The sequence below is a fragment of the Podarcis erhardii genome, assembly GCF_964252035.2.
Source record: "Podarcis erhardii genome assembly, chromosome: 14".
In the NCBI taxonomy this organism is placed as follows: domain Eukaryota; kingdom Metazoa; phylum Chordata; class Lepidosauria; order Squamata; family Lacertidae; genus Podarcis; species Podarcis erhardii.
The window spans coordinates 52189257-52216486 of NC_138503.1; the positions used below are offsets into that span (position 1 = coordinate 52189257).

A 27230-nucleotide genomic window follows, 5' to 3' on the forward strand; every position below is an offset into this window, starting at 1 on the left:
ATGTCATGAGCTTCTTCTTCTGCTTCTTCTTCTTCTTCTTCTTCGCTGCTTTATCATCCTGTTGACTCATGTTAAGCTTGTGGTCTACTATGATCCCTAGATCCTTTTCACAGGTATGCCCATCCTACATTTGTGCATCTCATTATAATTTGTGCAGGGCTATCTTGGTGCAGATTAAAAGTAACACACCACCCCCATCATTTGTTTATTATGTACCTATATTATGTATATATATTATATTATATTATATTATATTATATTATATTATATTATATTATATTATATTATATTATTAATTATATTATATTATATTATATTATATTATATTATATTATATTATATTATATTATATTATATTATATTATATTATATTATATTATATTATATTATATTATATTATTATATTATATTATATTATATTATATTATATTATATTATATTATATTATATTATATTATATTGTACCTAGCTAGAGTCTGTTTCAACTCTGCACTGAAATGATTACTTCCTTTTATCTTTTTGTATGTTTTGATATTTAATTTAAATAAGTAAACGGCCACTTTGGGGCCGGGCACTTCATCTTTGAAATAAGGTCCTCAAACCGATCCTGTATTCTTCCTTATTGACACATTGGCACCGGCTGAAGCTTCCCTATATTTTGCCATGACCTTTAATGGACTACTCGGCTATGAAAGTGTTTGTGTAGGTGGTTTGGGATTTTAACAGCTTTTGATGTCCTGCCATTTGTTCTTATTATTTCATGTTTGTTGAATTAGTTTAATGACATGCAGGGGTGCTGTTATTATTACGTATTACCACTGTACCTTGCTTTGGAAACGCAGGTAGGAGAGCAACTCAAAAGTGTTTCAAACGAATGAATGAAATGAAGATTAAGGATGCGGGAGCCCTGTTGGAATATTTGGCTCTCTTCTGCTTAGCGAGAGATAACAGTCGATGCAATGAAACAAATTGCAGTGCCAAATATAAGAGGGTGAAAGTGTTTGTGTGTGTGTGTGTGTTTTAGTGTAGGTGTAAGAAACTGTAAAAAGGGCGATGGTCGCAGGCACGAGGAACCAGGTTGGTGCATTGAAAAGAAAAAGTGGGCCCGGAGTGATGGCGAGGCAAAAACAGGCGACATCCCCAGGGAGCGCTGGTACCATCTATTCTGCAAGCTTCACGGGCAACTGCGTGCAGAAAGCGTGCCTGCACTCCTTTGATTTAAACGCCTCTCAAAACACTTGGCCCGATCCTCTGAATGCCGTCCATTAATAATACAGTACACACGGAGCGAGACACGCACAAATGAAGAGGAATGACACGGGACCTGATCGGCACCGCTGAATGAGTTTGCCACAATCCGTAGCTTGCCGAGGTATTTAAAACTAAAATAATTTTGGGGGGGGGGGGAAAGAGCCCTGGTGTGTGCAAGCAAAAGCACGTTCAGCGAAACAAACTAAGCCAAGCCCGGGCAGACAACACAGCAGCGCCTTAAAGCAACGAAGAGGGCGGTGGGGAGGTATTTGCAAAAGCTTCCTCCCCCCCCCCTTGCACGGCTTCCTGGCTTTTGTCAAATCCACCCCCACCCGCATCCTACGCCTCCCCTCCTCTCGCTTGCTGCAAAAATTTAACGGCGGCAGCAAGGATCTGCCAGACACAAAGGCAGGAAACATGCAGCCTGGAGGACCGCTGCAGCCGCCTCCTCCTCCCCCCACGGCTAGTATTTCTATTCCCCCCCCCCCGCCCCCGATCCAGGGCGTGTCTCCCCGCTCGCAAACGCTCTCTCTGCCGGCGGCGGCGCCGTCCCTTTCGCTCCTGCTGCTGCTGCTGCTGGCTGCTGCAGAGGCGCTTCCCTGCAATGCCCTGCAGGGGGCGCAGGCCAGAAAGCGCGAGCGAGTGGGGCGGGGGGAGAACGCCGGGTTCAAACCAATCAATCGAAGCGGGCAGGGAGGCGGGGGAACCTGAGCGCGCGCGCGCCCAGTCGTTAGGCAGACGGGTTTAAAAAAAAAAAGAAAAGTGGGGGGGGGAAAGCGCGCGGCCTTCGGGGCGGGGCGGCGGCGGAGAGCGCGCTCCACACTCCGGGCTCCTCCCCTCACGCGCCTCCTTGGCCAATCGCCGAGCGGGAAGGCGGCGCTCGAGGGCGGTGGGCGGAGCGTTGCGGGAGGTTTTAGAGGCGGGAAAGCGGGCGTCTCTTTCTTCTCGCTCTCGCCCGCCAGACTCCGTCAGTCTCTGCGAAGGGGCGCTGAGGCGAGGGGCTGCTCTGCCCGCCTCCCAGCGCCTGTGTGGAGAGCAGGCGGCCGAGAAATAAGAAACTGTAAAAGTATATATAAAGTATGTGGCGAATGTAAAGCCACCCCCTTCGCAGGTTTCCCTGCGCCTGCTGTTTTTATTCAGAACAACAGATAGGTACAGAGTATGCGGCGAATGTAAAGTCGCCCCTCACAAATCAACGCATTTTAAGATTTTTAAAATGAAGATTTCTGGTTCTCTATCTTAGTCATTGTTATTCAGAACAACAGATGTGTAAACGGTATGCGGCGAATGTAATGCCACCCCGCACAAATTGTTGCATTTTAGGGTTTTTGTTTTGTTTTTAAATATATTTTCGTTACATATACACTGCCTCCCTATTTAGGACGCATTTAAAGGAAGCTTCCCTTGGGGAAAAGCAAAGTATAAATATTTCTATATTAACATTATTATTAATGTGTCTCTCTGTAATAATAATCACACCAGACAGGCATCCATCCTGTCTCCCAGTTCAATACATGATTGACGGAAGCTTTACTCCCCTCATGAGGGGGAAGATAGTTTTTCTATTTTATATATTCCTAATTTATTAGCTGCTGTTGTGTGCATCTGTAATAATTATAACAGACACATACATGCTGCTTCTATTTAGGACACATTTGAAGGAAGCGCTTCTCTCTTGAGAGGGGGAAACAGGCTTTTATTTTATATACTATATTTATTAGCCACCATTATTATTATTATTATTAGTCATAACTGACATACTGTCTCCCAGTTCAGGACACATTTGAAGGAAGTTTTTCCTCGCCTCAGGAGGAGGGAAAAGAGAGACATTTCCACGTTACATATTCCTATATTTTAAGCCATTATTATTATTAATTATAATACATGCTGCTTCCCAATTCAGGACACATTTGAGGGAAGTTTTTCCTCCCCTCATGGGGTAGGATTCCTCTGGCCTTGTCTGCCTGAGGCAGTTGGGTCAGCTTGCCTCATGGGTGGGCCGGCTTTCTGACACCCCTTCTGGGAGCAGGTTTCTCAGTCTCCCAGTTCTCAATAGAAACTACCCGTATTTTTCGCTCTATAAGACACACCGGACCACAAGACACACCTAATTTTTGGAGGAGGAAAACAAGAAAAAAAATATTCTGAATCTCAGAAGCCAGAACAGCAAGAGGGATCTCTGCGCAGCGAAAGCAGCAATCCCTTTTGCTGTTCTGGCTTCTAGGATAGCTGCGCAGCCTGCATTCGCTCCATAAGACGCACACACTTTCCCCCTTACTTTTTAGGAGGGAAAAAGTGAGTCTTATAGAGCAAAAAATACGGTAGTTTTCTCTCAGTCTTCTTGACAGAAAGAAGACCCAAGCTCTCACAGGAGCAGGGACTGGTTCTCAGAGGAGGCAACAAGGACCATTCCAAGCACAAACTCCTGCCTTCCTTTCCCCTCCTCAGGGAAGCCTGGCGTGGCGGCTATTTTGTCTCCCAGGCTCGTTTATTATCATTTGTGCTATTTTTCCATAAAAAGGGGTACCAGAACTCACCACGAACACCTTCTTTGTTCTCTTATAACGGCAACATGCCCACCTGAGAGGTGCCAGAACTGAATTCCGGCAAGTTCCGGCTGGGGAAAAACAACAACCCCTGATTATTAAGATTATTATTGGTATGAAAATTTCTACACCGCCCTTCCCTGGAGGATCACAAGGCAGTTTAGAATATAAAGACGCAAAAATACGTAACATAGGAATAAACAAAAACAATACCCCCCCCCCCCCGTTTAAAAGTCCATAGACTATTATTATTTGTTTCATGTATTTGCTTTGCGAAATTTGCAGGCTGTTTGATTGTAAAGATAACCTCTTGTGCTTATCCTCACAAGAGCTCTGTGAGGTAGGATAGGGCAATAGGAGACCATTGTAGAGAGGGGTGGGAGCAGGGCTGGTCCAATGCATTTTGGCACTCAAGGCAAACCACAAAATAATAATAATAATAATAATAATAATAATAATAATAATAATAATAATAATAATTTATTATTTGTACCCCGCCCATCTGGCTGGGTTTCCCCAGCCTCTCTGGGCAGCTTCCAACAAAGATGAAAAGTACACTAAAATGTCACATATTAAAAACTTCCCTGAACAGGGCTGCCTTCAGATGTCTTCTGAATGTCAGGTAGTTGTTTATCGCTTTGACATCTGATGGGAGGGAGTTCCACAGGGCGGGCGCCACCACCGAGAAGGCCCTCTGCCTGGTCCCCTGTAACTTGGCCTCTCACAGTGAGGGAACCGCCAGAAGGCCCTCAGAGCTGGACCTCAGTGTCCGGGCAGAACGATGGGGGAGGAGACGCTCCTTCAGGTATACTGGGCCGAGGCCGTTTAGGGCTTTAAAGGTCAACACCAACACTTTGAATGGTGCCCTCCCCAGCCAGAAGGGAACAAGGGTGGGAGAAGACCAGGACTGCCTCCTATTCACCGAGAGGCTGCTGTAGAGGCGGCATTGGTGGCGGTGGGGCTGCTGAGGAGGAGGTGGATCCGACCTCTGAGGAGTGCATGGATTGGCAACAGCAGTGTGTGATGCATTCCTTGGAGGCCAGATCTGCTGCCCTGTGGATCCTGCCGCCTCACCTCGCCTCAGGTGTGGGCCGGCCCTGGGTGGGAGGGAAATGCAGGCCAGACAGAGAACAATAGGAAAGCTGGGTAAAACTTACAGGCAAGAGGAGGAGTGATGAGTGGGGTGAAGAATAATGATACATTTCAGTGATAATTTTATTGTTTGATCTTTTTTTGTAAACTGCTTTGAGGGTTGTTGTTTTTTCTACAGCCAAAGAGTATACGAATTTTATTAAATAGATAACTAAGGGTGGATTTCAGGGGTGGAGAGTGATGGACGGAAAAGTTAAGTGTGCGGACTGCAAGGGTGAGAGAAACAGAAACTGGGGGTTGAAACAATACACTTGGAAGTGAGACCCATTTGGGGTCCGGTTTCTATAGGTCTAATCCAGACGCCCATCTATGGGTCTAGTCTGTGGGGTTTACTTTTGAGTGAAGCTGCTTAGGACTGCACTGTAGACAAAAGGGGTGAAAAAGTTATGGGGGGGGTGTTTCCCATACCACACACACTGAAATCAATGGACCTGGGAGCAGATCTCTCTCAATACTGTATCATGGTGGGGGGTTACAGATAGGTAGCCGTGTTGGTCTGCCATAGTCAAAACAAAACAAATTCCTTCCAGTAGCACCTTAAAGACCAACTAAGTCAGTTCTTGGTATGAGCTTTCGTGTGCATGCACACTTCTTCAGATACACTGCTAGTCCAGTGTATCTGAAGAAGTGTGCATGCACACGAAAGCTCATACCAAGAACTGACTTAGTTGGTCTTTAAGGTGCTACTGGAAGGAATATGGTGGGGGGGAGCAGAGAAAAGATGTACAGTATAGACTAAACAACCCTACACCAAGCCTGCTTGCTCAGCAGCGAGCAAGCCCCCTTCAGTTTCCTGGGGCTTGTATGCAAGTCAAGCATGTGCTTAGGATCGCTGCCTTAGGATCGCAGCCACCAATGTGAACCAATCTCCCCCCCTGGCTCGTTTCGGTGCCCCCACCTGATATTTGTGCACCCCGCCCGTCAAGTCCCAGAAATAAAGAAGCATTGCCGGCAGTCCCGAAAGGGTGCTTAACCCATCTCGTGGCGATGGTCCCAGTTGGAAACGGGATGCATCTCCGAAGCACTTTTGAACCCGGGTCTGCTGGCGCTGGGGGTGTCGCGGTGTCGCCTTGCGTCCTCCCTCTCTGAACGGCTCTCCTCTCCCTTCCTTGTGTTTACAGCTTCTGCGTAAGAGAGAGCGAGCGAGCGAGCGAGATCCCTCCGGGCTTGTGCAACGAGGGACGCCGGGGGTGGCCAGCCAAGCGGAGGATTTCACCTTGTTGCTGCTGCTGCTGCTGCTGCTGCTTCCGTGGGTCTCCTTCCCTGCTCGGCTGGGGTTGACCCAGAAGTGGGGAGGAGGAGAAGGAGAAGGAGAAGGAGAAGGAGAAGGAAGCCTCCTTGGAGGTGAGCTGTTGCTTCCTCTCCCCGTCTCTCCCTCTCTCCCAGCAACCTCCTCCTGTCTCCTGCGAGGGAAACCTGATCAGATTTCCCCCACCTTCGCTGGAGAGTTCAAGAGAGAGACACCCCCCCCCCGCTCCCGCCTCCCCCTGGCGTGTAACTGGTTGCAAATCGAGCTGGAAAGAGCAGCGCAGCCAGGCGCGGGCTCAGTTTACCTGCTGGGCTGGGGATCTCACGAGCCTCCGCGACTGCTGTCCAAAGGGGGGGGGGGGGAGAGACACGCCGCGATTGCAACTCCGGAGAGGGATGGAGGGATGAAGGAAACCGGATGCGCAAGAACATCCCCGCGGCTCTGCAAGGAGGAGAAGGGAAGGTTCATCGGGACCCAGCCCAACCTGTCAGCGTGGGGCTTCCCCACTTTTCCCCTTGGACTGGAGCGGGGCTGGAGGGACTCTTTGAATCCCACGATCGCTTTTCCTCCCTGCCTCGCTCGAGATTGAAGGACTTGCCCGAGAATTTAGAACTTCAGGAGCGCAGGGTCTTTGCTCTGGAGAGGAGGAGGCGAGGAGGAAGAAGAAGAGGGACGGCGGCGCAGAAACCGTAGCCACGCTTCTTCAGCATCGGGGGGGGGGGGGGGCGGGCAGTTTCCGTCATCTTGGTGGCTATGGAAGGTGCTCTCTGGATTGTCTGCCGGTGCCTGGCGGAGATGGACCGCTCTCTTCCTCCTGCCGTGCTCTGATGGCTTTTGCTTTTTGCTAGGGATGTGATGAAGAACCTCGATCTGCTGAGATATTGACGCCAGTAAACTTAATACACACACACACACACACACTCTCTCTCTCTCTTTCTTCTTGTGTGTGTGGTGAAGGCATCGGAGGAGTCCAGAGGAACATGTGTTTTGCATTTCTGCCTGCTTGTTTTGGTGCAACCAGTTCCTCCACGAGACACATCGATTGGGGCGGCGATTGCCAGGCAGTCATGCACAGGGAATGCTTTCGCCTGGGCTTTCTATGCAAAGTGGGCGCGAGCCCGGGAGACCACGGCTCCTTCCCGGCGGGGGCTCGGGTCCCCCGAAAACTTCGGGATGGCCGCAGCGGGAGGCGCCCCCGCCAGAACATGGCCTCTCTGGGGGATGGAGTCAGCTTGGGTGGCGGGCCCTCCTCGGATCGTGTGGAGCGAATCGTGATCCGGAGAAGGGGGGCTGGGAACCTTGCTCCGCCGAGGAATAGGTGGCGAGATCGAGTGAGGATAAAGTTCAACTTCTGTTTCTTCTTCTGCCGGGGATGGTGGGCGTTTCTCTTCCTTCAGCTCCACATGTTGCAAGCTCTGGCACAAGGTAAGGCTTGCTTTGAGACGCTTTGGGCTTATTGGGGTAGTCTTGTCTCCCCCCCTTGCAAAAAAGGACGCCAGGAATCCCGCTGCTCTGGGGAACTGGAGTGATAGGTTAGGTATACAGCCCTGGCTTTCTGTTTTTCACAGCAGAGACACAACCCTCTCGTTGCAGCCTTTCCCTTCGACAATGGGTTTCGGATCACAAGGGCTGCCTCGGCATAAACAGCCATAGGATGTGTCTTGGCATCTTTTCTCCCACGATATCCCTTTCCCTCCCCACTTCCCTCCACCCCACCATTGGTGTAATCCTATCTGAGCCTCTGCTAATCTTCCCCCCCCCCTTTAACTGTTTGGGGATGAATCTGCAATTCAATACTTCCAGGCAATGGAAGAGTTAACTTTTTGGATATGTGTGTGTGTGTGTGTGTGCATATATGAAATACATTGAGCTAAGCTGTCAAGAGAAAGGAGGGCCCATAAATCTGCCAGCTAAGGCTAAATCAGGCGTGCTTTAAAAAAATAGAGAGAGAAAATGAATACAGTACCATTGTATGTTTGAGCGCTGTTCATTCAGGTTGCCAACAACATGGATTTAACACAGACAAACGGTGCGATTGATTCGTGTCTCCACATTTCCACATCAAGGACCTTTATAGTCGAACGATGGGGTCATATAGCAGAGGAAAGGAACAACAGGCTTCAGAGATCCAGTGCCAGGCACTTTGGATAGAAGAATTGTCAGTGTGTGTGTGTGTGTGTGTGTGTGCGAGCGCGCGTGCATTTTAATGGCCAGATCTCTGCAAATTCCAAATGTTTCGACAGAGTGAAAAACATAATATATTGCAACGTGGGCTCCGCGTATTGCAGTTGGTTATGCAGAGTGACCTGATGAACAAGCGCTGCTTTCACTTTCGGCGCGTGTGCTGTTGGTGGTTGTTCGTCAAGCTGGGCTGGAGCGGTCTGCTGGGCACCCTGCTGCTCTCTCGTGGGGCTGAGTTAGGGAGAAGCATGTGGAAGTTACTCATGCCGGGGAAAGAGGGCGTTGGATCTGCCCAAGCATTTCCTTGCCATAAGCAGAGCGATTTCTTGGTTATATATCCCCCCCAACTCACACGAGGTGGTCCATTTCCCCCCTATGAGATCCTTGAAAGAAACAAAGAATGGAAACAAGGCAAAGGTTGAAGGTTGTTTTTTTCCTTCCTGCTAGCATTTACATGGCTGACCACGATGCTGCATGCTCCTTTGCAACCGAGAGAATTAATCAGAAGTAAATGGTGTTTGGGGTTGGGGTTTGTTTTTTTTTTTTTGCCTCTGGTAATGAGAGTATTCCTCAAGCTTGACTTTAAGGCAGCCCAGAGAAGTTTTCAGAATATCTTTCCCTCGCCTCCTCCCAGTTTCTGGGGAGTTGTAGAATTACTTAGGGAGGAGCAGCTCGGCGTTCGCTCGAGCGGTAAGAGGAGGGGCTACGCAACTAAGCGTGTTCTTCCAGCCATGCCTTGTCAGCGTTTACTACTTCAGGATGAAGTTTTAATTCTGGTATAAAACGCTCCTTACTAATTGCCTCCAGCCGCATCAGGCTGCCTCTTCCGGCCCATTGTGTATGCTCCCAGTCCCTCCTTTTCCAGAACTGTTTGACAACCAAGGCCTGGAAATCTCTGCAGAAGAGTGTTGTGTTTATACCAAACCTCTTGTAATCTTTTAGCAAGTTAAACTACACATTTCCTCCCCCTGCTTTGTATACTTTTTCTTTTTGGCTAAATATAATTGTGACCTTTTTCAAGACAAATATTTGAACAGCTATTTAAATTGGATTTCCTGAAGTCTGCAGTGAAGCCAGTTTTACATGCATATGCCTCAATCAATTAAAGTGACCTTTTTAAGAAATATTGTTTTCTGTGGATGAATCTTGCTTCGGAAAGTTTGTATATTTGTATGTCAGGGAATATCATAATGAAAGGTTTGTGACTGCATTTAGTGCAAATATTAAGACTGCATGCCTGTGGGCACTTAATTAGAAGTACTGAAAGCCCCATTGAACTTAAATGCTTGACCATGCCTAAGATCCAAAGGCGTTATTGATCTTACAGAAGACATTCACATCTAACTTTTGAGGTCTTCTGTAGTTTTAAGAGAAGTGTATTTACAGTGTTCAATTAGGAACGTTATGGACTGGAAAAAATAAATTACTTATTGTGAAGAAAGTTAAGGCTGCTATTCATGACTTATGCATGTCTTCTTAGAAAGAAGTCCTACTGAGCTCTATGAGACTTACTCTCAGGGAAGTGTGTCTGAAACCCTGGGGAGCCACTGCCAGTCAGTGTAGACAAGCTAGTAAGTCCAACTTGGTATAAGCTGTTTCCTATGTCTTCTATGAACACTTTGGCAATGTTCAAGGTGTAATGCAATTAATAGCATCATTGCTCAGAAGTAAACCCCAGTTATAGAAGTGTGTGTATGATTGCTAGTAGAACAAAACTGACCTAAAAGCTCTAAGGAGTGGTGATTCAATTGTGTGCTACATTGTGACTGATGTTCAAATGATTCACTGAAGTATGAACACTTCACTGCAGGAAATAAGAAAAAAGTATCTGTGGCCTTGTTATGAAGGATGACTTCTGCAACCCTTTGAAAATTATATTGATTTATAGAGGAGTGCTTTCTTTTTTAGTGTGATGAACTTAACTTGAGGTTTAAATTGTAAGGGATGAATATTTGCTGTCCTCTGCATTTATTTGTATCTCATCATTTAAAACATTTTTTATTAGAAATGCATATTTTAGAAAAGATGATATACTTTGATCAACGCTTATCTTGAAAATGAGATGTCCGGAGTTTCTATTGATGCTTCAAATTGATTGATTAGTTGGTCAGGAGCATTTTGTGACTATCCCTTTGCATCAGATAAAAATAAGTGAAACAAAATGTAAAATCTTGCTATAAAATATGATTATTGTTAGTAGTGGAAATAATATAATGACATGCTGTAATATTGGTTCTAAGGTCAATAATTGAAAGTAAGTGGATAATTATATACATTTAAGGTGGTTATATATTTTTCTCTTGGCCTGCTTCCCTCAGCCAGCTGTTCTTTGGCTACTGCCATTCCTAGACCAAACTTGCCACAGTAATACACACTCTGGTAACCTCATATCTCAATGACTGTGATACACTCTACATAGGGCTATCTTTGAAGATGGTACAGAAACTGCAGCTGGTGCGGAATGCTGTTCAGGTGCTTAAGCATGAGTTTATATAACATCCATTCTGTGGGAACTGCGCTGGCTGCCTGTATTGGTTACTAGGACAAGTTTAAGGCATTAGGGTTGTCTTACAAAACCCCAAATTACCTGGGACCCAGGTACTTGTTGGAGTGCCTTTCCCTTTCCCTAGACCTTTGGATATAGTGAAGTATAACAATGACTGTGACTGTGTTTTATGTGGTTCCTGTTGCCATATCATTTTTATTGAGATTATATTGTGAATAATGTACTGTGGTTTTAGGTGAATTATTGTTCACAAGATAGATAGATTGTGTGTGCGCGCGCTGGGCTTTGGGATATTCAGGTGAAGGGCAAAAGTATACTTAATAAATAAATATTAACGAGACCAGCCTAGATCCTGAGATTGGCAGAGGATGCATTGGTTTTTGTCCCACTGGCGGGTGTGGCCTGCTATGCCATGACAAGAGACAGGCTTTTGTGTAGTGGTGCCCCTGGCTTTGAAACTTATTTAGGTGTTGCTTTTAACTGGTTGGGGTCTTTGTCTATTCCTTTGTTACTTTTACTGTAATCGTTTATACTATTGTTTATTAGTATTTTATGGTTTGCTTTGAGATAATGTTTAAATACTCTTGAAACCTGCCCTGGGATTACTTTGCAGTGAAAGATGGTTTACATATATTGTTACATGATACAATAGATACTTGTATATATAAGTATGCTGCTGGTCTACAGAAAGAGGCTAAGATCTTTCAGTGCATGCATATACTCAGAGGGACTTTTGAATGTTTTTCCTTTCTTTGAACATCAGAAACCCATGTCATGTTACAAACTACTTTTGAAACATCTCTCTCTTTCAAAAGCAGTTTGCTGTGCAGTTGGTACATGGCAGCTGCTGTTTTTTAAAACTCATCTCCTGGGTGTGTAAACTAGTCCTGTGGTTCTTTGGGTCTTCATCTGCCATAATCTGAATCTGATAACCCATGCACTGTGCAATGGCAAGTGAAGTTAATCTATGTTAACTTCTCATTACTTGACATCAGAAAGGTGCTTTGAAATCAGTGGGAGAAAAACTTCTGTCAGAAACAATAAATGGTTATCACCATTGGAAACTAATATTTTGGCTCTCCATTATCAGAAGTCTTAATTTCCACATGTAATATATAGATTTACTACATAGTAAATAAATGAAACAACAACAACAACAACAACAACAACAACAATATGCAACAGCCCTTTCCTATTAGTGAGTGTGATTTCAGTTATCCATTGGGTAACGTTTCTCTCAACATTTGGAACTTGCCTTTCCCTTCTGAACTTACCCTACCTCTTGGTTTCCTTGCTTAACACCAATCTTTTGTTTCACAAGCAAATGGGTGGTGATTTTCTTACAAAGTTGTATGTAGCCTGCTGCAGCATGCAGTGGCGTAGCGTGGGTTGTCAGCACCCGGGGCAAGGCAAGTAATTTGCGCCCCCTAAAGCATGGATTTGCGCCCCCTAACCCATGGATTTGCGGCCCCTAACCCTAAACCCCCAGATGTTGCGCCCGGTGCGGCTGGCCCCCCCTGCACCCCCCACGCTACGCCTCTGGCAGCATGCAAGGATCTATGGAATGGGGTTCTGATTCAACACTGACATTAGAAGCTGACCAAGACAGCTGACCCCTCCCTAAAACCACACACAAAGAACTATCAAGAGAATTAAGCAGCAACACTTTCTGTGTTCTCCTCTTCCTGAAAATGTATTTTCAAGATAAGTGAAACTGAAGGGCATTCAAACTGAAGGTCATTTCACACACTACAATAGAAAAAGTTACAGTGAAACAAGCAATAATGTGACAACAGTAACAAAACATATAGTAGTCAAAACATCCAGGAGGGCACAGAAGCTTGATTCAAAAGAAAAGTTTAACTGGCTGTCTAAATGCAAGCAATGAAGGAGCCATACATATTTCTTAGGTGGTGGGGGCCAATACAGAAGAGGCCCTTTTGCATGTTGTCTGCCACTTAAAAATTCCTGAAGAGACAGTGAGAAGGGTCTCTGTGGAAAGTCTCAGTAGAATAACCAGTGCCCAGATTTTTTTTTTGGGGGGGGGACACACCTGGTCCCCCTCAGCTACTATATTCAAGAGGCAATAAGGCAGATACCATTTATTTGATGGGATTCAGGAGGTTGGACATGTGGATTTAACCTACCTCCCCATCCCCATTAGTTCAAGCACTGCTTTTAGCTTAAAACATGACATTACATAACATAATACGGTAGATATTTTTTCATACAGATATTACAAGTTCAGCCATAGAAAGCAAAAGATCAATTCTATCTCTTGACAAGATGCCAGTGTATGGTATAGCATTAGGTCACTAGTGGAAAACTTTTCTAAGACTATTCTGCCATTATTGCTCCTCCATAAGAAGACTGAAGAGCCTAAAGGCAGGTTCAAGTTTGCCTTTATGGAAAAACTTACCAGGTACCAAGGCTTTGAACCAAACATGTTGAAATCTGCCTCTTGTGGAAATCTTAATCAAAATGTAAAAAAAGGAGAGAAGTTGAAAATGAGAACTTATTGTTTAGGATTCACTACTGTCACTTAAAGGCTTAATGGATCTAGGTATATATGTTTATTTTGAATTCAAAAGTAACAGTATGGTAAATCTTTTGTTAAAGGTAAAGGTAAAGGGACCCTTCACTATTAGGTCCAGTCGTGACCGACTCTGGGGCTGCGGTGCTCATCTCACTTTATTGGCCGAGGGAGCTGGCGTACAGCTTCCGGATCATGTGGCCAGCATGACTAAGCTGCTTCTGGCAAACCAGAACAGCGCACGGAAATGCCGTTTACCTTCCCGCCGGAGCGGTACCTATTTATCTACTTGCACTTTGATGTGCTTTCGAACTGCTAGGTTGGCAGGAGCAGGGACCGAGCAACGGGAGCTCAACCCGTCGCAGGGATTCGAACCACCAACCTTCTGGTCAGCAAGTCCTAGGCTCTGTGGTTCAACCCACAGCGCAACCTGCGCTAAAAGGTCACAAATAAGTGTTCAAGTCTTTGTGTTAATTAAATTTCTTCATAAGGCAGTATGTTATGCAAATCAATACTTTTTTAGGAGTGGGAGAGAAAGGGCTGTTGCAAGACAAGATGAAAATTGAAGTCTGTAGCTTGTGATTGTTCTAAAATGGAACAGAGGAAGGCATCACACAGGTTAGGTTGTGCCTGGTTCAAAAAGATCGCAGACTGCAACAGAGACTACAATGGTATATGCTTGTTTTCCGTTTGAAAAATATAAAAGCCAGTAGCCATTCATTTATGCATCTAACAAAAATCAGAATGCATTAATGTTGTCATTGTGAAGCAGGCAGCATGGTAGTCTTTATATTATCAGAACTGGAGATCAATGTAGCTGGTGTGCATTTTTTGACCCAAATGGTTAATTATTTCATGGAGATGTTTACTTGTGTATAACTTGATAGGTATGTTGGGACAAAAGGTAGGGATTCACAATAGCTTGCATAAACAGCTGCCCTGGACACAAAATTGACCTGCACCTCCATGGACAGCTGTGAGTCCAGAATGCCTCCCAGGCTGCGCACCTGGTCCTTCACAGGCACAGTTACCCCATTCAGGACCAGGGAGTCCTCCACACCTGCCCGCCTCCTGTCCCCCAAAAACAGTACTTCTGTCTTGTCAGGATTCAACCTCAATCTGTTAGCCACCATCCATCCTCCAACCGCCTCCAGACACTCACACAGGACCTTCACCGCCTTCACTGGTTCTGATTTGAAAGAGAGGTAGAGCTGGGTTTCATCCGCATACTGATGAACAACCAGCCCAAACCCCCTGATGATTTCTCCCAGTGGCTGCATGTAGATGTTGAAAAGCATGGGGGAGAGGACAGAACCCTGAGGCACCCCACGTGAGAGCCCAGGGGTCTGAACACTCATCCCCCACCCACTTTCTGAACATGGCCCAGGATGAAGGAGTGGAACCACTGTACAGTATAACAGTGCCCCCAGCTCCCACCCAGCCCCTCTAGACAGTCCAGAAGGATGTTATGGTTGATGGTGTCAAAAACCGCTGAGAGATCCAGTAGAACTAGGAAACAGCTTTCACCTTTGTCCCTAGCCCGCTGGAGATCATCGATCAGTGCGACCAAGGCAGTTTCAGTCCCATGATGAGGCCTGAATCCTGCCTGGAAGGGATCCAAATGGTCCGCTTCCTCCAGGCATGCCTAGAATTGTTCAGCAACCACTCGCTCAATCACCTTGCCCAAGAATGGAAGATTTGAGACTGGGCGATAGTTGGCCATATTGGCCGCATCTAAAGATGGTGTTTTAAGAAGTGGTTTGATAACCACCTCTTTCAGCGGGTCTGGGAAGGCTCCCTCACAGACAGAAGCATTCACCACCCCGTGAAGCCCACCACCCAGCCCTTCCCAGCTAGCTTTTATAAGCCAGGATGGGCAAGGATCAAGGAGACAGGTGGTTGGTTTCACTCGTCCAAGCAGCCTGTCCACATCCTCGGAGGTAACAGATTGGAACTGATCCCACACAACTTGACTAGACAGGACTCTTCCGCCCCGGCCCTGCTCCCATGGTGGAGTCTATCTCTTCCCAAATCTGAGCGACTTTATCTGCAAAAATCCCAACTAAACATTAGGAAGAACTTTCTGACAGTAAGAGCTGTTTGACAGTGGAACAGAATCCCTTGGGAGGTTGTGGACTCTCCCTCACTGGAGATTTTAAAGCAGATGTTGGATGCTTTAGTTGAGAATACTGCATTGTAGGGGGTTGGGCTGGATTATCCTAGGGGTCCCTTCCAACTCTATGATTCTGTGATTCTAACAAAGGTGCCAGGCAAGCCTCCTTGGGGAAAGCATTCCACAAAGTGGAGAGTCACTGCATAAAAGGCCTCTTCTCATGTTGCCACCCTCTGGACCTCTTGTGGAGGAGGCACACAAATAAGGTCCTCAGATTACGATTGCAGGGCCTGGATTGGTTCATATGGGGAGAGACAGTTCTTAAGGTAATGCAGTCCTGAGCTGTTTAAGGCTTTATTGGTCAAAGCCAGCACTTAGCATTCAGACTGATAAGGCCATAGTTGGTAATTTTATTGTCTGAGCTGTCCCAAACTTTTATTCCTAGGATTATTCAAGATGTGAAATGTTATACACTTACTATGTGGAATGTAATGGAATGACTTCTGTACTGCTGTGGAATACGTAGTTTTAGGCCTTAATTTGATAGCGAGATTCTCATGAGTACAGGCCTCTTGCTCTGAACAGAAGGCATACTGTTGTGAAAGACACTGCAAAATTACAGATAGGTTTAGTCATTTGGTGTGTATAAAAAAACCTTACTAGAGTGGTAGATGTAATATACTAATATATTACAATGCATTTTGAACTATCTTTGAAGGGAAATAATAAATTTGCCACTTTCTTAAATGCAGTGAGAATTGTTAGCAGCAAAGAAATATGTTAAGTATTAAAAGGCAACCTAGAAATATCATTTTCTTTGGCACTTACAGCAATAGCTGGTTGCTTTTTTTAGGGAGATAAAACCCTTGTGCATAGCTTTAAGCATTTTTTAATGAGAAATAGTACCTTAATATTTAAAGAAAGAGAACTTGTCTGGTTTTCTTAGGTTAAAAGAGATGATAGTGTAATTTTTTATGCCACTTGATCAAATCTATAATTTAAAATTGTATAAGGAGCTGAATGCTTATTTAAAGTGGCACTAATGTCCATTACACTTTGCTAGAATAGGAAAATGGATGCTAGAGGAACATGTTTTTTATGGGACAAAGGGGCTTTTAAGACATGGAATTTATGATCTGGCAGGAATAGCAAATGTGTTAATTTCAACAATTATTCCATAGAAAATAGAAGCTGCATTTGACATACATAGGACATTTGACATTTGACATTTGAAATGATGTGCAATTTACAAATAAACTCAAACTTGCTATCCTATAAAAGTCAGACAAGTATGTGTGTGAGATGTCAAAACAAAACAAATTCCTTCCAGTAGCACCTTAAAGACCAACTAAGTCAGTTCTTGGTATGAGCTTTCGTGTGCATGCACACGAAAGCTCATACCAAGAACTGACTTAGTTGGTCTTTAAGGTGCTACTGGAAGGAATTTGTTTTGTTTTGACTATGGCAGACCAACACGGCTACCTATCTGTAACTGTGAGATGTCAGTTACTGCACAGCAGAAACAAACAGAATAAGCTTTATATTGTCAGATGCAATTTCAGTTTTAAAATAGGGTTAAAGTCATTAAAAGAGAATATATTTTTAGCATTTATTTGTGGTCATTCCCAGTCTATACTGTTTCATCAGTGAGGCATATTGGATGGTTACTTACAGAACTGGAAAATACATATTAACAAGTTGCCATTGACTCTTGGAGTAGACTAGTTGAGTCAATTTAGACCCAGCCCTGAGATGACTTTTAACACATAAGAAATGCAACCTCACTCACTCTAACCATGGAAAACTGGGTTTAGAGAGGTGCTTGTGTACTTGCGCTGCTGACAATAGCCCAAGGACCACTGGTGCCTTTCTTCCTTGGTGCACAAGCAGCATGCTGGAGAGTAGATGGAAGGGAGAGATCATATATCCTCCCCCCCCCCCCCCGGAGGTTCAAAGTGTTGTTAAGAGTAAAAGTGTGGATATTCTCTAAAGCAAAAACCCAGTGTGCTGGAACTGTGGGCTCCTATGGAGATAATTTACTCATCTCCTTATCATGGCATATTCCAGACTTGATAAAGCGGATCAGAATGACTGTTCCATTTTTGCGACTCAGGCTACTCTAGTAATTTTAAATTGACCCTTGTACTTATCTGTAACTCAAAAGGTTACACATCCCCTAAGCAATGATTTATATATACATAAAGAGTTCTTGGGACTGGTCAGTTCCATTCATTCCTAAGGGGACCGTCTGGCCTAACACATGCAGACTAGATTACTGCAGTGTGTTCTACACAGGGCTATATTAGAAAAGTCTTTGGAAACTTCCATTAGTTCAGAATGTTCCAGCAAGGATATTGGATGGCTAACCATCCTGTAAGGACAAAACAAAAAAATTCCTTCCAGTAGCACCTTAAAGACCAACTAAGTCAGTTCTTGGTATGAGCTTTCGTGTGCATGCACACTTCTTCAGATACTTCTTCAGATACTAAGTGTGCATGCACACGAAAGCTCATACCAAGAACTGACTTAGTTGGTCTTTAAGGTGCTACTGGAAGGAATTTTTTTGTTTTGACTATGGCAGACCAACACGGCTACCTATCTGTAACATCCTGTAAGGGACGCAGGTGGAGCTGTAGGTTAAACCACAGAGCCTAGGACTTGTCGATCAGAAGGTTGGCAGTTTGAATCCCCACAACGGGGTGAGCTCCCATTGTTCGGTCCCTGCTCCTGCCAACCTAGCAGTTCGAAAGCACGTCAAAGTGCAAGTAGATAAATAGGTACCGCTCTGGCAGGAAGGTAAACGGCGTTTCCGTGTGCTGTTCTGGTTCGCCAGAAGCAGCTTAGTCATGCTGGCCACATGACCCAGAAGCTGTACGCCGGCTCCCTCTGCCAATAAAGCGAGATGAGCACCACAACCCCAGAGTTGGCCACGACTGGACCTAATGGTCAGGGGTCCCTTTACCTTTTGCCTTTTAACCATCCTGTAACATTTGCAGTGGTTAGTATTATATTTCTGAACACAGTTCACAGTGTCGGTGATTTCCAGTAAAACCCAAAATGGCTTGGTTCCAAGTGTCTTCCCTGTATGCTAGCCTGTCTGTTCTTTTAAAGGCCATTCTGTCTTCCACCTGGAGTGAAAGCATGAATGAGAGGGATAAGAATAGGGCTTTCTTAGTGGCTGTACCAGTATTGTGGAATAGTTTGATATTAAGAGGGTGGACACATATGTTAGTTAAGGGAACAGTAATAATTTTGGAACCTTTACTTTAAACAGATATTTGATTTGTGATAGCTTTATACAATCTGAAACATTGTAGTTGTTAATACTTAGAAACCATGCGATGTTTATCATCCTGCAATGCATGCAGTGTTCAGGTTATGCTTTAATGCTGCTACCAGCCTACTCTACCAAAGGAGTTATTTGTTGTTGTTTTTTTACCCTTTCCCACCTATAACATGGAGATAGGCATCTTACTCTATTTAAATTCCATAGTGTCTGAACAATGGCACCCTGATCTTAATCTCACTTTGTATACAAGTAATAAAAGTGGACTCTGAAATGCACATAATATGAGTACTAGTGGCATAGATAAAGGTCAGCCCTTTTTGATAACTGTATAAAAATATGAGATAATGTGATATGATGTGCTACATCAATAACATAGGCACCTTTTGAAGTTTCTGCATAATAGAAATAATGCAACTCTGCAGATTATACACGTGGCCTGGATTTTATTAAACAAAGAATTGGCTTGGAAGAAATGTGAACTTAACTTGATATTAAGGAGTTGCTCTTTTCCTGGACAGCATTCTGTGATTACAGTATGTTTCTTAAAACAGTTATTATTGTTTCTGACAGCTATGTACCCACTCCCACCCTAAGCTCTGGCCTGAGGCAAATCTGAATAACCTACAAGGCAAAGCACACAATTTTTGGTGTGACCAAATGGGGTGAATATTGTTAGCAGACCTCTAAGAGCATGTTAATGGGTTTTAGAAAGACAGCCAGCACAGCATTGTTATGTTCATAATGGTTTGAGCAAAACTGAACAATTCTCTTCAAATTATTCAAATATAACAGATTGTTCTTCATGGTTCTAGTTCAGAATATTGTGGCTTTGACAACAAACCATTTTAATACTCTGTATAAGTACTGCCAACCCATCTGTTAACCGAAGAGACATACAGTATTTGGTGTTTATCCTAGTGTGCATGAACAACTCTTCTCTTAAATTCTGTGGCAAACAGGACAGGGGTAGTCATCATGGTGCCAAGAGATGTTGTTGGACCACAAGTTCCATCTGCCCCAACCAAGATAGATAATGCTCAGAGATAATGGGAATTGTAGTCCAACGGCATCTGGAAGGCCTCACAGCAGCTACTATAGAATGTGCTTAGAGGTAAACCATTCTAGAGTGTTCCATGCATCTGATGATACTTGCTGCTAAAAAGGTGCCACAGATTCCCCATCGAATAAGGCATGGGGGAAAGGGAAGATTTTGGAATATATGTCCTTATCTGCTGGTTTTAATAGTCAACATATATGGAGGTGGTTCCAGCTCTCTATTCTATTATTCTCCATTCTGTGAAGTGTTTGTCTAATTAACTCAATTCATCCATTTGTGATTCTGATGTTCTACTGTGCTTTAACAGTGGTTGTCCATGCACTAATATATATTGGCAGGATCTTTTCCCTATCTATTTATGTTCTGGCAATACAGGTAGTCAGGTTCAAGATAGAATTAGTTCCATTTAGAGGCAGAGCTAGCTGCTCTGGCACCTGGAGCGGTGCATATGCTGTGCACCTGCGGGGGTGGGCCTAGCTGCCTGCAGGGGAGGGGCTATCCACCCACAGCGAGCATCCCAGGGGGGTGGCACAGTGATGTCACCCCCTCAGGGATGACACCCGGGGTGAACCACACCCAGTAGTTCCATCTCTCTTTTTCGCACTTTATTTACATAATACAGTGTGACATCACATTTAATAATAGTTTTTGCTTTTCAATTGTGATGCAGGCATATTCTTTTTTCTAAAATGCTGGTCAATAAAAAAGTTAACAAGTTCTCCTACACATGCCTCCTCAGATACTGAGTATGCCCATACATACACAAAGTGACTCTCTGAGTACTACAGTAAGCTGTTTTATTGTGGTTTATAACATATATACAAATATACATTTATATATATACATATATATAACATTTACACATATATACAACCTGAGCCTATGATGGAGTGGTTCATTGCATCAGCACTCTAAGAGGTTAAGATTCAAGCAGAGATCCAATATCATGCTTTGCCTGCTACCTCACTCACTGTAGATAATCAGGTGTGAGATAAGCAATCACAGGCTAACTTTCCACACGACTTGTTTTGACATTTAATTTGGTTGTATTACTGTGGTGGCTTTTCTACATGTTTATGGACCCCTTTTAGATGCTGGGACTACAACTCCAGAAACCTCAATGGAAGGGGGAGGAAAGGAGAGTTTATGCAAGTGAGAACCAGCATGGAATTATGGAGAGTGGAGTGGCAAACTCCCGCTTCTCCTCTGCAGGCAATTGTTGCTCGCCACAGATGAAAGGAAGATTACTAGGGTGCTTTATAACTTTATTTCTCAGAATTGTTAACCTTTCAAATATTATTGTAGTCACATTGCATGCAGTTCAAAGCATCCTTGGTGCAAAGTATGTCAGTCAAAACTAGCATTGTTTCCAGTATTTTGAAATGTGACATGGGTTCTGGTTCTCAAATTACGACTTGGTGGGGTTTTTTCTATTCAAAATATTTTTTTTTACTGTGCTAGGAAAACTTTTTCATATATCTAAAACATTCTACCAGACCTCTGAAGACAGGAGTGCCTGGCGTGCTCTGGTCCATGGGGTCACGAAGAGTCGGACACGACTAAACGACTAAACAACAACCAGACCTCTGTGAGCTAAAGTTATTATTGTGAAACTTTAATTTGTTTTTCCTCTCTTCTAATTGCAGTTGTGAAGTTTCAGGTTTCTCCCTTTTACAGTATATACTGTAACTAACCTCTATAGTAACTGTGATATCTATCTGTCTTCTAGATTTCATTTCCCTAGCTTGTCCGTAGAAAGGCTACAAAATGCAGGTATTTATTCTTCTTTTATAAGACAGCAGTAGTTATTTATAAATAAAGCTGTTAAAGGGAATAATGAGTTGTGAATTTTGGTGGCATTTTGCATACAGTGAAAAGTCTGGCCTGGAGCTGTTGTATGCAAACATAGCACAATGCTATCCTCTTAAATTTAGCTGTTCTCTTTCTTTATCCCCCAGAATACCAGCTGCTTTCAGATAAGTACAGTTTGCTCTTCATAACATGCTATGTATCAGGTTTGCAGAACAATAATGGATTTTCATTAGGTACTGAGAATGTCTCTGCCCATTGCCAGATATGCTGCCATCGTGGAGCTCTTTTGGACACCAAATTCTGTAATGTTTATTGCATTCCATGGCTTTACTTTGCAGATGTCTAGTTTCAGTTGCCACAGTGGATATTTCAAAGAATTAATACCACAATATGTTGCTGCTTAGTTTGCCTTGAATAATTGCCAATCAGGTGTTTATCTACTTTGAACTGTAAAATATTGGAGTTCCTCTCGTTTCTTTTTCCATTGCCCTCCCAATAGAAGCTTCTCTTTTATGCACTGAACTTGGCTGTAGGCATATTAAGTTGCCTAGACAATTAGTTTTCACTGCAACAACACCACAGTTTTAACTTATTTGTTGTTTATGATCTAGACTTCTTGGCTTGAAGTTGTGCTTCTGTTGCAATAATAACACATTATTTTTGTATCTGAGAAGAATGAGTGAATTATTTCCCTAGATAGCATTTCCATTGCTGATGCACATCCTGAATAAAAGACTTATTCAGAGCAGGATCCAGTTTTGCCTCCATCCTCTAGCTGGGAAACAATGTGAAACTTATTTATGTACTGAATTTATAGGTCTCCATTTAACAAAAAGTTATACAGGTGATTTACAACATAAAATAAAAAGGCTATTATTTTTATAGCAATAACAATAAAATATGATCTATTCTAAACAGTCTATAGCCTAAATGTAGACAGAAAACTGGCTAGTTAGGGCCCCCAACTACACAATCAAGGGGGAATTGTCATTGGAGTGCATGTTTTTCTTCCTCTGTTTTGGTTTGAGGTGATGAGAAAGCTCACTCACCATCTGAACTTCCTTGCAGTGTAGAATTAACTGGTCACCTCAGAGGAGGGTGAGGAGAATTTTAACTAGTCACCTGGCCATGGGTGTAGCCGGGGGGAGGGTAGTGGCCCCTCTAGATCCAGAATCATTATTGAAAAGTGTTGAAAGTACTCAGTTATTTGAGGTTCTGCCCCCCCCCCTGCAGAAGCATGCCCCCTGTAACAACTGTGGCTGCCCCCCCCAAGAAAAATCCTATGCCCAGGCACCTGGGAGGATGAAGCGGATTTGCTTTTCTCCTTTTCCTAATTGGCCTGCTTTATTTACTTATCTGTAATGTTGCTAAGGCTGATTTGTGCTGTTTGGGCTAGGTAGGTGATTAATTAGATCACAAACAATTGTGCAGGCTCACAGTGAGGAGTGATGGTAAAAACCACTGGGCACCTTAAAGCATCATAGCAGTGAAGACACACTTACCCCAAAGTAAACTCTTACAGTTTGGGGAGGGGGTAGAAATCTGGAAAGAGAACTATGAGTTTCATAGAGGGGGTGGTTGGACATATGTATAATTCTAATCTAAAAATGAAAGCCCTTAGCAAATCCAGGGTCATGGGTTCTAGTCTCCCATCAGATAGAGGGAGCCAGGATGCCTGTCCTTGTGCCCTGACAGCCTAGTTACCTGCATAGCTCACTGGCTGAAAACTCCACCCCTCAGGTGAGTTGGCAGTGAGGAGAAGGACAAGTTCTTTCACTGATCTGCTTCTTTGAGAGCAGATGCAGTTGCAGAAACTAGGCTGACAATAAGGCTCTGCCTTTCTTACTTGGCATCTTAGAATCTGTCAAACAATATGCACTGGCTGCTGAAGGAAGAATATTGGTTCCAGATTTTTCGAGTTAGTTCATAAGCAGTACAACTTTAGTTCGAGTCTTGTATCTTCATTTCAGGGGGTGAGGGCAAAGATGAAAATATATGGTTAGGTACTTGTATTCACTGATTCATTGGGTTAAGCCCTTTCCCTCAACCTGGATATTCTTTCAGCCTTGAATGGGTATACTTATGTATTTGTAAACTATTTTTATAAGAAGTATTGTGTCATAAATGTATAATGAATAACTTAGAAATAATTTGATTACATATATATGTTTATCATCCACATGTAAATAGCCTGATGTTCTTTTCAAACTCTGTTGTGAGGATGCCCCCACTTTACCTTAATAGATAGGATAATTTGACATTAATTTTACTTCTCTTTAGTAGAGATCATATTCAATGATCCGAATCCAATATTTGAAATGGCATTATTGGGACAGAAATAGTTACTTTTCTGAAAAACATATGGATGTGTATCTTTTAAAGTGTGGGAATTAAATGAAAGTATATATTCCCAGCCTACCCACCCCTAGCAGAGCAATACTATGAAGACAGTGATAAGGAAAGAGTCAGTGGCAATAGCAGAGAAATTGCCCCTTCCAAAATTCTAAAGGGCTGGCAAAGTGTGTCTGTGTGTGTATTTTTTCATGCTTTTTTTTCTTTTCCCTCGCTTTCTTTTCTTTCTTTCTTTTTAAAAAACCATTCCTATTGACATATTCATTGAGCTACTTCAAGAGATTTTTGGATGCACCTCTTGGATTCCTTGATCCAGCTGCTTGGGGTAACAAAACATATTTAGCCAGGTATTAAGAATTTTGCTTTGACTCTTTCTATACTTATTGTGTCAAATCTATTGAATTGTATACAAATAGTTTTTGCATATTCTGTCACTGCAGTTGAATAACTTCCAGTTGTCAATTTTTTTAGGTAGATAGTGTGCTTGTGTGATGCTTACTTCAGAATCATTGTAGCTTGAAACAAATAGGTCTTGCTGCTTTGGTAAATGATGACACACTCCAACCTTTATTTCCCCATCTGTCAGCTTAGTACTGGGCAAGATTAGACCATCCAACTGTCAGTCACATTTGAATACTGAGTTTGTTGTTATCTACAGATATAAAGTATAAAGATCTGCTTTCTATCATCTATTAGCGTTAAGGAATGTTAATTAGATCCTGACACATGAAGTTAATAGGTAGTCCCTTTAGTAGAGCAATAAAATAACTCCCTTTGATTCATTTCATTATTATAAAGCCAAAATGTACATTATTTTTGGCAAAAAATAAATAAATAAAAAGCACACACGAGAATAGAACAAATTAGTCCAGATTTTTTGGCATGACATTTTAAAAGGAAATGTTAATCTGTAAATTAAGTCTGTAGCATCCTTACTAGACATGTATGTGTGTGTGTAGAAAGATGCTTCTTGTCACTTGGGGTCAGCTTAGGGCATGATGCTTGTCATGTCTTGTCATGTGGTTGTTTGAAAGGATGGCCTTCAGGACACAGTGCAGGTTGGGAAATGCTGCTCCAAAGGCAACAGCTTGTATTTGTCCCTCCCCCCAAATGCTTTTCACTTGACCAAACTAGCACTGAGAGAAGTAGCAGGGGATCTGGCTGAAATAGCTTGGAGCAAGGAAAACAAAAATACCCAGTAAGATGCTGAAAATGACATTTGTATCATCCCAAAGTGGGCACTGTGTGTGCTGTTAACAAAGCCTTTCAAGCAAAGATGTCTGTTTTTATAGCATTAACTTTAACAACATACTCCTCTCTCTTTATTTTTCATAGTTTGCTTATCCCCATTTTGTTCCTTTGTTCAAGAATTGACACTAAGATGCAGCAAGTGATAGTTTTGAACCTTACAGCTACTGTCATGGATAATTATATTGTTACCACTTGAAAGATAACTGATGCAGAGTTATTGGGGACAAATGTTAGATCCTCTGAGCTACTGCTTGAGGTGGTGGCAACACATAGGTTCTGCTATAAGCACTCTGCTGCCATCGTAAGGAGAAGTTTCAGTTACAGGATGACTCTGGCCCCAACCTCTCTCCTAGTCCTTGCCTGGCACTGCTGCCTTTTGCACTAGTTTTTGTATATTTTTGGCTTAGCAGAAGGGAATCTGCAATTGGGTTCCTTTGCACCCTCTTCCAGAGCATCCTACATACAGATGTCAGTAAAAATAAACACAAACTGATAGTGTGGGAGACCATAGAACTTACCTGCAGGGCCAACAATAATACCTTCAGGCAATTGCTGGGGACCATGAATTCTAGCCCACCACCATTGATGCTGCCCACCTGTCTCCCCTGGTGCATACATATTTGGTGAGAGTAACTGAATTTGGGGATGCTCCCAGGCCTTTTAAATTTCCCTAAATGTTCCTTTTAGGCATTGTGGAAAATTGTAAAAAGAGGGTCCCTGCCCACCACCCACTATTGCTGGTAAGCCTGTCAGGAGGGAATACTGTAATGTGCTGAGACTCACAAGATAGCATTTGGCTGGGTGGTCCCTCAGACTTGGAGTTGGCCCAATTAGCCTCAAGATAAGCAGAATAGAACTTGGTAGTATTTTTCTACTTTCTAGGCACTGGATTGTGTATCGGTTTCAGTGGGCAAAAAATAATTGCTTGCATTAAAACAACTTAAATCAATCGATAGAATTCAGAAACCTGAGATACCAAATAATAGTAAAGAGTAGGTGATTCAAACCTGTCTTGAAACTGATTTCTGAGCGGAAATTCATTTGTTACTATTTTTGTCACTGCTGTTGTTTTTATGTCATGCCCGCTTTGTAAAAAAGAAAAACTTGCGCCTTGGCTTCACTTTCAAAATATTATTGCTGCCATTTTATGCTTACAGGTACATATAAGCAATGATATTCCAAATTATTATAGCCTGGGTTATATCTGTTTTCAATTCAGTTTCTAATATTGTAATTATTGTATAGATGTTTCATACAGAATTGAATTGTAAAGATCTATGTTCATGCTGTACTAAACTCCCCTGAGACCTGTGGGTTTAGGGTGGTATATACACATTCAATACATAATAATGATAATAATAATAATGTCAAAATTTGGAATTTACTAAATACAATAGTTATAACTTGCCATGGGGTCTTTGAGTGGAGAGCAGGTAATAAATATTGCCACCATCACCACAACCATCACCAGAAACAAATGCATATACTTCTCTAAGCAGAAAGCTAGTTCTTAATTCGCTCACCCCACCAAAAATGACAGAACCCTCCCAACTCTCACCTAGGAGCTTCCTTTCCTCTCCCAGTAGGAGGTCTCCACTTCTCTCCCTTCCATCACTTGTCTCACTTTCATTGAGGTGCAGTCCTTGCCCCCTAATCCTCTGTGGTGTCTATTCCTTAAGGCGACCCTCATTGGTGATGGCCCATCACAGGACAATCAGTTGCTTGCAGAATGTCTGCCTTCTCTCTCCCCATGCCAGAGACCACCCTCATGATGGATAGAATCCAGTTTACCCATCTCTAGATAGCAGCAGCTAATTAACACTGTCCCATGCACCAAACTACAGTGGTACCTTGGGTTACAGATGCTTCAGGTTACAGACGCTTCAGGTTACCGACTCCGCTAACCCAGAAATAGTACCTCGGGTTAAGAACTTTGCT

The 27230-nt window shown here is 43.3% G+C and overlaps 1 protein-coding gene across 6 annotated transcripts in view; it reads left to right on the forward strand.

Annotated features, from left to right (window-relative positions):
• Nucleotides 1-6231: 6231 nt before the first annotated feature.
• The window catches only part of SDK1 (sidekick cell adhesion molecule 1), a 595311-nt gene continuing 574312 nt past the window's right edge, over nt 6232-27230 (forward strand). For all 6 annotated transcript variants that reach the window (XM_081839463.1, XM_081839466.1, XM_081839467.1 and 3 more), the window contains exon 1: nt 6232-7623. In XM_081839463.1, the coding sequence (XP_081695589.1) occupies nt 7179-7623 (445 nt within the window). In that variant the 5' untranslated portion in view covers nt 6232-7178. The remainder of the gene's footprint in view (nt 7624-27230) is intronic.